The 12,518-nt window shown below is 37.9% G+C and overlaps 1 protein-coding gene across 6 annotated transcripts in view; it reads right to left on the bottom strand.

Annotated features, from left to right (window-relative positions):
- The window catches only part of LOC101802220 (centromere-associated protein E), a 57,901-nt gene that overhangs the window by 15,533 nt on the left and 29,850 nt on the right, over positions 1-12,518 (bottom strand). For 5 of the 6 annotated variants that reach the window (XM_072036959.1, XM_072036953.1, XM_072036955.1 and 2 more), the window contains exons 9-25: positions 12,423-12,474; positions 11,489-11,576; positions 11,182-11,308; positions 10,588-10,707; positions 9,033-9,191; positions 8,514-8,646; positions 8,157-8,254; positions 7,812-7,868; positions 7,564-7,731; positions 5,233-5,307; positions 4,843-4,971; positions 4,343-4,477; positions 3,598-3,775; positions 3,293-3,387; positions 2,246-2,560; positions 1,074-1,385; positions 710-868 (exon numbers count right to left, since the gene is read on the bottom strand). In XM_072036959.1, coding sequence (XP_071893060.1) covers positions 710-868; positions 1,074-1,385; positions 2,246-2,560; positions 3,293-3,387; positions 3,598-3,775; positions 4,343-4,477; positions 4,843-4,971; positions 5,233-5,307; positions 7,564-7,731; positions 7,812-7,868; positions 8,157-8,254; positions 8,514-8,646; positions 9,033-9,191; positions 10,588-10,707; positions 11,182-11,308; positions 11,489-11,576; positions 12,423-12,474 — 2,400 coding nt within the window. The remainder of the gene's footprint in view (positions 1-709; positions 869-1,073; positions 1,386-2,245; positions 2,561-3,292; positions 3,388-3,597; positions 3,776-4,342; positions 4,478-4,842; positions 4,972-5,232; positions 5,308-7,563; positions 7,732-7,811; positions 7,869-8,156; positions 8,255-8,513; positions 8,647-9,032; positions 9,192-10,587; positions 10,708-11,181; positions 11,309-11,488; positions 11,577-12,422; positions 12,475-12,518) is intronic. The other variant, XM_072036958.1, reaches the window with a different exon arrangement.

Below are 12,518 nucleotides of genomic sequence, written 5' to 3'. Positions count from 1 at the left end.
CTTTTTAAGCACTCTCTTCTGCAACTAGCCACATTTTATTTAGAAAATGTCTGGGAGGAAGAAGCCAAATAAGAGGGGATCGCTTCACTTATTTTTATGCATACACTCAAAAACAAAAAAACAACCGTGCAAATACTGAATTAATGACCGCTGACTTACTGGGTTTGGCAGCTGATATACTTACTTCAGGCTAAAGGCCAGTCTCATGTATTACAGGTTGTCCTGCCAAAGCAATTGCCACTGAAGCAACTGCACAAGAAAATATTCTCAGCACCCTTCCTTGCAAGTTGTTGTACCCAAGCATGAAGACATGGGATCAGCTTTCTGCTCTGTGTTTGGAGCTCAGCTGCCATTTACAACCACTTGCTAGACTTCTCACTGGGACCCGAGTGTTACAAACCATAAAGCTTATGGCAACTCGTCTCTTCTTCCGTTTGTCATCTAATGCCACCACTCAGGTCGGCAGCTCTGGAACACACTAGTTAAGCACAGATTTATGAGCGTACATCAGCAGATGCTGATCTCTCTGTAGAGCATCAAGCTGCGAAGGCTTGGATCAGACAGTACACCTTTGTCACACGCTTTCTGCCAAAGGAGTAGAAATTTAAGGGCAAGCGGAAGAGACTGCAGGGACGTTAACCAGGCTTATTTTCACACTTATTAAAAGCATTTTCCAATATAAGTTTTGAATGATGATATATCATCTCACCTGTCTTTCAAGGTCACTGATGGTTTTCCTTAGTGTCTCCTCAACACTCAGCATCTGAGACTCTTTTTCAGAAAGACTTTTCTCCAATTCCTTAACAGTTTCCTGGGACTGCTTCAAAGAACTCTGTGCATTTCTCAGTTCTTCGTGCGCTAAAATGTTCTTTAGAATAAAAGGAAGAAAATCCACAAGAGAGAAGCTTGAGGTATTTTGCCACATTACTAAGTACTCCTTGAATAAAAACAAAAAGCTCCACAAAAAACTCCACTCTCCTACCCCCCTATGTAGTTCAATATTGTTCATAACCGTTCTTATATTCTTTCCCCTTAACATGTACAGTCCACTTCAGTAAAGGCAGAATTCCTACCATTGAAACAGTGTCCTTGATATCTTCACTGAGCTGGTCTTTCTCAGCTTGGAGAGACTCCTCTCTTTGTTTCAGGTCATCTCTTTCCTGAGTGAGAGTTTTTATTTCTTCCCGACATCCACTAAGCTGTTGAAGAACTGCCTGTAACTCTGAATCCTTGGCCTCCAATCTCGATTCCATAATCTTCTCTTGCTCTTTCAATTGTTCCATTTCATTTAGCTTCTGCTGAGTCTGAATAAGATCCTCTCTTACACCAAGAAGATGCTCCTGCTCTGCTGTCTTTTTTTCCAACTCTTTCATTTTGTTAGAGAGCTTTGGTTTGTAAAGGGAAACACCCGACACTTTCATTGTCACGCGAAACAGCATGTTACATACATGTTTTCACAGACTCACATTAACTTAGAAACGATAGCGTCCTCTCACTCTTCAGCAAAAGAACAGAAGTTTCACTGTTTCACTTTAAGCCTCCACTTACATTCTGGCCCACATTAAATAGGCAACCGTTTCTGGAAACCTTCTGATGGTTTCTCCCTAGCAGGAAAAGCCTTGCTAAAACACAACACACACGACACTGTAGCCTAGCTTAGGAAGCAATCAAATCTGTAGCTGATTATGACAGCCAGAGCACTACCAAAAGGCTTGTCAGAAATACATGCAGCTTTAGTTTCCTTTTCTTCTAAAGGATGTTCCTCCCCCCCACCTTTATATTTCCCAATTAATGCAGTGGTTTTCTCTGGTTTGAAAGATCTGCCCTTTTCTTTCTTTTAAAGCAGAATCCTAAACGGTTCCCTGAGGAGAAAGCTTTGTTTCTACGATTTCAGAGAGTCGTAGCTAGATATTTGAAATATATTTTCATAATAAATAACATTTGAATAATAAACTTAAATACGATTTGCCCTATAAATAAACTGAAGAATGGGAAAAGAAGAATTAGAACTAGAGAACAGAACACAGCCTGCTGTAAACTACATGTTTCTTTCCCCATGAAGGGCCATTTTTATGCATAAGCCTATGACTGCACATCTGGCAAAGAACAAGTAATATCCACTAACGCTATAAGAATTTCAGCTGCAATGTTATTTATACATTCAAGATCACTTCTCCAAGTGATTTTAATACTGCGGAAGAATTCTTTGTATCTTACATGTCTAAAGGATCAAGATGACACTGACCTCCAATTTCACATCGTCCAAGGCTGTTTCAGACTCTTCTGCTTCTTTAGATAGATGTTCTATTTGGAGTTTCATTTGTTCGCTGTTCTCTGACGCAGCCACGTATTTTAGTTCTAGTTCTTCATGCAGCTGCTTAAGTGCTACATATTCCTGATCGGAGTTCTCATACTTAAGCTGTGCATCTGCTAGATCTTCTTTCAGTTTCCCAATTTCTTCAGTCATATGCTTCAGTTTAACTTCATTATCAGCTGCCTCAGAGAGCAGCTTTTCTCTTTCCAGTTCTAGTAAGCGTAGCTCCTCACATTTTTCGAGAGTCTACGAACAAAAGAAAACATCAACAGCATTTTCTAAGTCAGTATTTGTCACAACTATATAATGAAAAAAACAAAACGTCTCCATATGCAGGCTTTGGAAACAAACATAGGCAAAACACAGAGCACAGCATGGTGCTAGACTTCGGACACTCCCCCAACAAAATAAAACCCAAAGAAATCTTTGAACAACAGGGATGATGGTAAGCCCCACTGGGTTCAAAAAGACAAACTAATTGGTTTTTTTAGACATTTAAAACTTTTTTTGTTTAATATATCTGAGCTAAGAATGGATTAATACTCCTAGCTATAGCAAGGCAAATAAGCAAGCTTTGTACTAGAAATTTACATTAGTTATTAGAAATTGACATTAATTAGTTCTAGCAGACTTTATGACTCAGCATGTGATCTTTGATTTTTTCTTGAATGCAAGTATCAGATACCTGAGGGAAAGCACCTTAATGACTTTTTTTTTTTTTTTTTTTTGAAGAATGTCATGTTATTTGATTCAAGACTACTTTTGTCTTTAAGAGGCCTATTAGATTCTAATGTGTGATACTCTAATGTGTAACTCGGGAAGCACAATATAAAGAACACAATATATGTTCTATAATGAGAATATAAGGAAGCCCAGCTCCAGAAAAAATTGATTTTTTTCAGAATTTTTTTTGTTTATCTCTCTCTGCTGCATCTCAACACTATTTGGTAGAGACTGAAATTCTGGTAGCTCATTTACTTGTTTTTGTAGGAGTGCATTCTCTTCCAACGCTTTTTCTAGCTCCGCTTTTATATCAGATGCCTTTTTTTCCAGCTCCACAACAGAAAGCAAATCTAGAAAAACGAACACATTTAGGTTAGAAAGTGTGAGGGTAGAAAAGCAGGTTTTAAATTAAGCAGAAGAGGCGTAATGCACTCTGAATGTCATAGACATTAAAGTCTAGAAAACATTAGAGCCAAAATCTTCCCTACCACCCACCTCAGTGGGGAAAGGGAGAAGGGGCAAGGGATGGGAAGAGAGCACCAACTCCAACTGAACAGTACCTTTTGGAACTTTACCCTCCATCAGTGAAGTTAACCTTGTGTTTTCTTGAAATACAGACTGCAATTCTTTCTGCAAGTCAGCTTCCATCTTTTTGTAGCTGGCTTTTCCTGCTTCTATTTGACTTTGATAGAGTTGCACATCCTTTTGCATTTGCTTGTAATTACTTAAGAGTTCATTCTTCAGGAAGACAAAACAACATGCAGTTCACACACAAAATCCAAGCCTACTTGTTTAACAGTTGAACATTGCATCCCATCGCATTTCCTGTTGTTGCCCTCAACAACTTTGATCATGATCAATACAACACAAGTCGTGGTTAAAGAGCTTAATTCCTGTTAGAGCACTAACCAAAATGTACCTTACATTAGAGGTTGAACCATAACCGCTTTCCCCATTTCATTTTTACTCCATCAAAGCTCAAAAGCACGGTCCACCCCTCTTTCCTGCATTCATCTTACTGTTTTATTCCCTGGGAAAAATCAGACTTGGAGTCTTCTGTCCCAGGAACTCCCCAAACACTACTGCTTTATTCTCTCCATACTGATAGACTGCACGCTTACTCCTGCACAACAAGCCTCTAGTATCTTTTCATCTTTCTCCTAAGACCTGTTTTCCACAAGTTCCAGAGTGAAAACATCACTTGGAGCACGAGTCACTAGCCAAATCTTGTATTTACTGACTGTAAGACAACAGTACCTCAACCGTATTTGGTACGGCAACAAAAGTGGTTTAACAAATACTTGCCATTTTCTCCTTCAGCTCCAGATTCTCAGTTCTGAGAAAAGAAGACTCTTTTTTGGCATCCAAGGCTATAGCTTCACTATCTAAGAGGGATTTGGTCAACTGTTGAACTTCCTCAAGTAGTTTAGTGAAATCTCTCTGAAAGAGACGAAAAATAATAAAAAAAGCTAAAACAGGCCATAACAAAGCAAACTTGATCATTATAATACAGTTAAAGTACAGAAGAGACTTCGCAAACATGGTTCATTATCTGAGCTCTGTCCTACTGTTCCTTTTAGATGAAGTGCAACCTTTCCCATAGCTTTACTTCACCAGAGCGTTGCTGTATAAAATAAGCTTCTTGCAGGAGAACTGTTGATGTAGTCAATCAGTGTTTTAAGCTCCAAAAAATAGCTAATTCGCTTGACAGCAGATTTCAACCACACTAAAGCTATAATTATATTTAACCCATACCCAACAAAGTAACATCCAACATAGCCTCGCAACCCCAGAAGAAAACTCACATTTACAGCTGAAACACATGCGTCCTTTTTTTCCACTCCTGCTTTCTGCAATTCTTCCACACGATTCTGTAACGTCTTTATTTTGTTCTCTTTCTCTTTCAGCTGTTCCAATTTGGAGCTTATTTCTGCCTAAAAGTTACAGGAGAAAAGGGAAAAAAAACCACAAGGGAAAACCTAGCTCCATTTTTTTTTCTTCAGGTAGAAATCTAACAGAAAATTTAGTAACGCTTATTATGTAAGATTGAGTTTATAAATATCCCCTTTACAGCTGGTAAGACTAACCAGAGCCCTGTAAGTCTAGACTGTCCATAGTAGATAAGAGTATAACCAACACAAACCAAACAACATTCCATAGAAGCCTTACTGCATGCAAGCTTGAGACAGACTCACCTCAAGTTCTACATTGTGCGCTTCCACATTTGAAACTACATTCTTTAGGCTGGTAACTTCATGCATTAGTTCTGTCTGTGGAGCAAATTAAAGCAAAATTGCAGAGGAGGTTAGAAAGCAACCACAACCAATGGTATTAGCTGCCATCGCCACGAAAATAAGCAAGGTCTACCTTATGTTTTCTTTTCTGTTAGTTAGCAAACCATATACATGAATATGTATTTAAACAGGTACAAAGCAAGCTGCTACACCCTTTCAAACTGATAGATAAGATGCAAAGCTCCATTTCCGCTTCCCAGCAAATTGAAAGATTTCAAGTCCAACTTAATTTTACACAGCTCGAGAAGTGAAAGCAATGTGATCAAAGCCATTTCATGCACAAATCTGTAAGGTATGAAACTTCAGATTGGTCACGTTAAGCAGCTTTTTACAACACAGCGCAGCTATCTAATGCAATCTATTCAGTGACAAGAATTAGGAAGTGTCAGAGCTGAGGTGAAGCAAGCAAGCCATAAACATGTTCAAGTTGCATCCTCTGAAAGGAGGCACAAGTAGAAGACTACAGAGAAAAGCTACAAGCATAGGGAGGAGGAAACCTAACCTGTAATTTTCAGGTCAGAGGAGAGCTGTAGAAACAGTATCAAACTACCTGTTAAAAGTCACTTCCTGTCATTATTCACAGTAGAGTTTACCCCTGTGTGTCTGCTGGCTGAAATTGATGATTTCAGCCAAATCTGCTCAGCAAAGTAGGTGACCTGTCACTTATGCTGTAATTACTTTGCTACACAGGTGTCAAATGCTTACAGTTTAGGGAGTATCTTCAGATATGGATCTGAAGGTAGGATTTATTCAAAAAGCAGTTCTTGCAACTTAAGGTACTTTAGACTACTTGTCAGTAGACACACAGGTTTCTCAGGGACAATTCTAACACAATTTGTTCAATGTTGGCTTCAGAATATACCTATACATTTTTGTGGGGAACACAACTAATAGGTGAGGCTGTTAAATTGTAACCTGAAACAGGGCGAAAGGATGCAACTTCAGTTCAACCTTAGCATCATGGTAAGAGGATATGAAACAGCCTAGGGCGTACAACCAGTCTGCAGCCAACACAGCAAAGAATCAGCTCCTTCTGGAAAAGGTATGAGGTAAGATGTTGCAGGAAGAACGGCCGAAGACATGACAGACACCAGTAGGGTCAGATCATGCTCCATTTTATTACCCGAATAGCCTGACTTTTCTAGTGAACTTAAACGGGAGGATAGTGTCTCACTCAAGATTATTGGTCAAAAGCACTCAGACAAACAACTACAAGAAAACAACCCCACCTGCAGGAAAACAACCCCCTTGTGATTAGCAGTCACGTAGACCTTGTCCCTGAAGCCAGCTACTGGCAACAATATTTTTCTGAATTCCTCAATTGGGCAGTGTGGGAACACTGTCATGGGGACTTGGTTTGCTCAGCTGCGGCAAGCCGTGGGATCTTTGCTGTTTCAAAAATCCCTCAACAGTAAGAAATGGAATAAAGTACACCCGTGTCTCAATACCTCAAATGTCTCTTTTCCTTCTGTAACTTATTTGACAGACTAGCCCTTGGGCAACTAGAACGTAATGCCTAAGTAGAAGTACGTATTACTTGTAACAGAATTAGAGCATAGAAAGAAAACAGACATTTGGACAAAAAAAGATGTCCACAAAACGCATGAGGAGGCGAAAGGAACTGGAAGTCTGCATGTCCTGTATCATATTATCCACTAGGCAGAATGTTCTGACTTTGTGGCACAAAACAGCTTTTATTTTTTCCTTTTACAGACATCACCATTCGCATTATGACCGAGTTAAACAATGTTTCAAGATAATGCTGACATCGCTCTGATCTTTGTAACTCACTGAACTGTCCTATACAAGAAACGAGTATGCTTATTAAGCCACACTTCACTAACTTCAAAATACTCTATAGCCTATTTAGTAATAGCGCATTTATTACACATTGGAAAGGGAGAACCTCTTGCAGAAATCTAGACCATTCATGTATTACACATACATGCGCACAAAAAATATAGTGTGGATACACACAAATATATACATGTGTTTAACTAGACTTCCTCTAGTTAAAATTCAAAAATGAAATACGAATTTAAATAACATTCACAGTTTAAATATGAGTTTTACACTAAGTGCATTTCAAATCCTGGATTCTTTCGTTCTGCTGTTGAGTGCAACTTAGCACCACCTGTGATAAACATCCAAGTAGATGTATACTGACTTAACTCTTCAAAAAAAAATTGAGTATACAGAATTCTTATCTATCTGTATTTCAGTGCACCTTACCTCATGCTCTTTTTGTGTTTGCTTTTCCAGCATTTCAAATTCTTCTGTTTCTCTCTTTTCCTTCAGTTTCGCCTTCATTTCATTTACTTCTAATTTCAGCTGTTCATTTTCTAATACAACTTTATTCAAGTTAGCTTTTAGGACATTGACTTCACTGACAGCAAGGTCCTAAAAAAAAGGATAACAAACTTTAGGAGAGGTTATTGGGATTTTGGTCTTATTTTTAAGACACTAATGGACAGGCTTACCTTTTCTAGCGTTGAAACTTCACAGCATTGCATAGATTCTTCAAAGTCTTTCTGAGTCTAGAAAGAGAATCACTTCTAGTTAGCTGATGTACAAGCCGAAGCAAGTTTATTATATTCCTTGTTGCTTGTCTTTTCACTGCTAGTCCTGTTTAAATACCAAAGCTCACTAGCCCATTCTCCACAAAAACATCCCACAACTTCAAACAGATGACAGAGACTTGCTTTCTAACTAGTTAGACGCAAAAAAGATTGTCGATGCCCTAAAGAAGGGTAAGGCTGACCTTACTGAGAAGCATGGAACGTGTATACACCACGTAAGGCCAACTGAAGAGATTATGAAGTTACCCAGTTCATGTCAGGTCCAGGAGTCCACTCTGTATCCAAAATTTGATCGGGAAGAGTTAAACGTTGGTTGTCATTTTCAGAACTCTCAGAAAATGTAGCTGAAGAGGAAGATGCATTAGAAATAGAGTGAGAGTACATTTTAAACTAGACATCAAGAGTTCTGTCAAAGATTTCATCACATCAGAAATAATCATTCAATGGCAATGATGTAGCACAGTGAGTAACGTTTCTGAATCTATCAATTTAGATTTATAAGCAAGGGATTATTCCTCATTTTCAGGTCTTCATTTCAAAGCTGCCTTGCAGAATTTTCCTGTTCTCCTTCCACCCCACAAAGATACTTAGAACCCTCTCCACCTGGTAGTAAAGACAGGGATGCTTTCATTTTTTTTGTTTCAGTCAATTCCGTTTTTTCAAAGTCTTCAAAATAATTCACATTCTTCTGGGTTATTTTACCAGGAGCCCATGTAACTCTTCTTCTTTTCTTGGCCTTAAAAAAAAAATTTAAAATAAATATTTTTATTTATAGAAAATGGTGATCTAAGCACTACGTAGAGAGTAGATGTTGCATAAGTTAGTGCTACAACAGTCCTGCAGGCTAACCTACAGTATCTTCTGCTTTGCAGTTTCTTCAAAACTGAACTACAGCACGATTATTTGTAAGCAAAAGTCTTGTTCAGAATTGAATGAATGCTTACTCACAAGTTATTTAAGAGGTTATTCCTTAAAAGTGTGAAAATTGAGCACAAACACTTACAATTGGTCTGGGCATATTGAAAGTGAAGTCTCAGGACTGCATAACTCAAACTTATTCCTCATTTTCACAATGACTCTATGTAAGATTTAACAAACCAGATGTGTAACAGCTGCTCTTACTTTAATATCCTGTTTTGCTGAAAACGAGGCAGAAGTCACCAGCATCTCAGTTAAGTTTCGTATCCTATCCTCCTGCGCTTTCTGAAGAGAAAGTTTTTCTTCCAGCAACTGGGCCAGTTGATCTTTTTCCACCGCGTGAAGTTGAGTCTTCAGAGACACCTTCCATAAAAAGATCAATCATGTTGACATAAAGAGTACAAACTACTGGTACAAGAGATAAGGTATTATTACTAATTAAAAATGACACCACGTACATATATTCTTCTAAGTCTGGAAGAGCTGTCTCTAGTCTTTAAGAAAGCAACTGACAATTCAGTCCACAATTTACCCATAGACTTAGTATTTCAAGTCTGTATATGCAAGTATTTAGAAAAGCAAAACAAAATAGCTACAGACTTCTCTAGGAATTTAAAAAATAGAGATAGAGAAAGCATGCTTTCAAATATAACAGTTTAAGCTCACCTCTCTACAGGGCCTGAAGCTCTTTCATAGCTATGATTTAATTGTCACATAACAATATGCTTCTCTAATGCAAGCAATGTCTCAAAATTTTGGGTACTGATAATTTTTTCTGTTGTAAAGCAACTGCATTATAGTAACTAGTTATTTGACAGCTTAGTTATCTTGCGATAATTAAGTATTTAGAGATGAATACACGCAATTTTCTAATAACCTCTTCTGTACTTAACAGAAGTACTTTCCTGACTACGTCATGTTATAACAGAACAAGCATACCACTAGGTGGAAATCTATACTTCAAATTAATTTTTTTAAGCCAAATTTTTCCTTAATCTTTTTCTATAACTCTTCCTGCCCCCCCCCCAAAAAAAATATTGCTTTGATTTAAATCATCGAAAGATGCATCATGTCTAAGTTGCGATTTTCCCATGCTTCACATATTATGATGCATTCTCTTACAACACCTGCAGGATTCTCATCAACACTGTATTGGCTATTTTTTTTTGTTGTTTGTTTGTTTTGAGCAAGATGAATGAGACTACACTGTATGGTGGGAAGTCTCAAGTCATCCACTTTTAAAACATATCTTCAACATACACACGACAGACTTTGCCACTGATCTTACACAGCTGCAGCTTAGGCTGAACATCTGTTAGGAAGGAGGAAACAATCCATTTGGAACCTTCAATTATAATACAGGAGGTTATTGAGCATCAGTTAATTATTGCTTTCATTTGTAGCACTATCGAAGTGTACTATGAGGCACGATAAGTTTCTTAAACTCTCTCACCTACAAAAACATTCGTCAGTCAGTTGGCCTCGCTTAGCGTTAGGTTTCACCCAGATACACTGGTCATTATCAATTGCTTTACGTTTCGCTTTGTTTTCAATTTTTATTCTCTGAATATAAGCAACAATTACCAGCTTAAAGGGTTTCCCCACCCCTCCAGATTTAACTGGTCTTGATTTAAAACAGTTTCCAAATAGCTACCACTGTAAATATACAAAAGTACGCGTGCGTGTATACACACACACACGCAATACATATGCACACAGGCATATATAAACTATAAGTTTTACTGTATTTATTACATACTTCCTCCAGCTGCTTTTTCAAATCCAGAATTTCTTTGCGATATCTCTTCAGGAGGGCATCATCATTAAGAACTTCATTGACTTTTGGCGTATTCTTCATTCCTTTGGCTGTATGGGCAAACTGGAAGAGCAACCATCATCTCTCATGGACAACGGTTAAAGAACAAATGCATCAAGAGACGTATTTTCTATCTTATTTCCCAACAGAGATAAGGGAACAGCTGAATGACAGAAAAGTGTGCTTAAGCAAAACCACACCTAATTATTTCTCAATATAAAGATCTAGAGAGCACCAAAAGGAAGACAATCCTGCCTAAAGCTCATCACTAGTTCATTTACCCTCTCTTCTTGGAGAAGCTGGCTAAAACGTTGTCGAACTGCCAAAAAGCTCTAGCTAGCCAAACTAGTACAACAGTGTGACTGAGAGAACACACGGAGTACAAAATAAACACATTTCATGTCCCAAGTGCAGAGGAACTTTAGAAGGTTCCAGTGACTAAAGACCCCTGCCCGTCACATTTTTCCCCCCACCCCAAGCCATCAATATTAAAGTCTAGAGTCAGAATGATGCTTGACAACAGGCAAGAAGGTTTACCTGAAGAGTACTGAGTGTTTCATCAAAAGACACAGGAGTGATTGTACAAATAATAACCGTCTTAGCATTTCCTCCAAGAGAGTTCTGTAGAATTCGAGTCAGCTTGCTGTCACGGTAATTTATGAAACTGAGGGGAAAGTAAGAAAACAGATTTAAAAAGTCATTTTTCTATGAAAAACGGTATTGTCTTAAGGTGACAGAACATTTAGGAGAGCCATATAGAATACTATTTGATGTCTAAAGAGATTTAACTTCTTAATTTATCAGTGACTTGTCCAAAAAGAGGTATGTCAACACAAGCACTTACCCAGAAGGGTCGTCACAAAGCTTTTTGATAACTTGGCCCAGAATGAACAAACTCCGATTTATATTGCAGCCTTCTTTCAGTCGGAGACCTAGGTATTACACAGTATTTTCTTTCTTGAAGATCTATCTAAATGTTGTTTTATTCAACATGTCAAGGTGTTGTGTTATGTTATGCTCAGAGGGATTGTCCAGAGTTACATCTCCAGTACCAAAATGCACTGTGACACATCAGCACCCAGTATCAAGTCTTTTAGAATAGCCCAAATGAATCAAAGTCTATCAGTCTATCACAAATGAGCATTAATAATCTTCACTTAGTAGGTAGTCAGGGCCAGAGGAACGTGAATTTCGTTAACAAAGTTTATTTTGTATTTAGACGTGCAATTAAAATTGGCACTTGCAGGAAAAAAAAAAAAAAAGAAAGAAAGAAAAAAATAGAATCTAAGTGTACCAAACCAGCCTTAGATTCAACTTTCAGGGTAGTCACACCTTTTAAGAGAGGATATTCACGTGTTATTCTCAGATTATGATTTTTTTTTTTTAATAATGGCATTTTTGTTCTTCATGCTCTCTTTTTAACTAAGCCTGATTGTTAACACAGTGAGCTATCTACTTACTCTTCAGCTTTATATATTTATTAACAGTCCGTACGAGCTTCTAATGATTTCTTTACTACAGATTATTCATCTTCATTATATTAGTACAGCCTACAACTTTTGCTGGACCTGCTGTTCCAGAAAAGCCATGTCACTACACAATTGTCTGCACTTTACAACTTTTGCTATTTTCCTGAGCAGATCCTCACCTGTCAAGTGGAAAATACAATACTTAGAAATAACAACATCACATGGATAGGAGCTTCCTTTCCATCACAGCCTCTCATTAAACCTTAATTAACAGAAACTGTCATAAGGAGAACTTCATTCAACACTCACCTTCAGATCCTGTTTGACTAGCTCTTTCACTGCCTGCCAGATCTACCAAGTTCTGCAACATTAAACATTTCACTGATTAGTTCTGGGGGTAATTTA

Source organism: Anas platyrhynchos, chromosome 4, assembly GCF_047663525.1.
Source record: "Anas platyrhynchos isolate ZD024472 breed Pekin duck chromosome 4, IASCAAS_PekinDuck_T2T, whole genome shotgun sequence".
NCBI classification, from domain to species: domain Eukaryota; kingdom Metazoa; phylum Chordata; class Aves; order Anseriformes; family Anatidae; genus Anas; species Anas platyrhynchos.
This window is presented reverse-complemented; position numbering and strand designations above follow the sequence as displayed.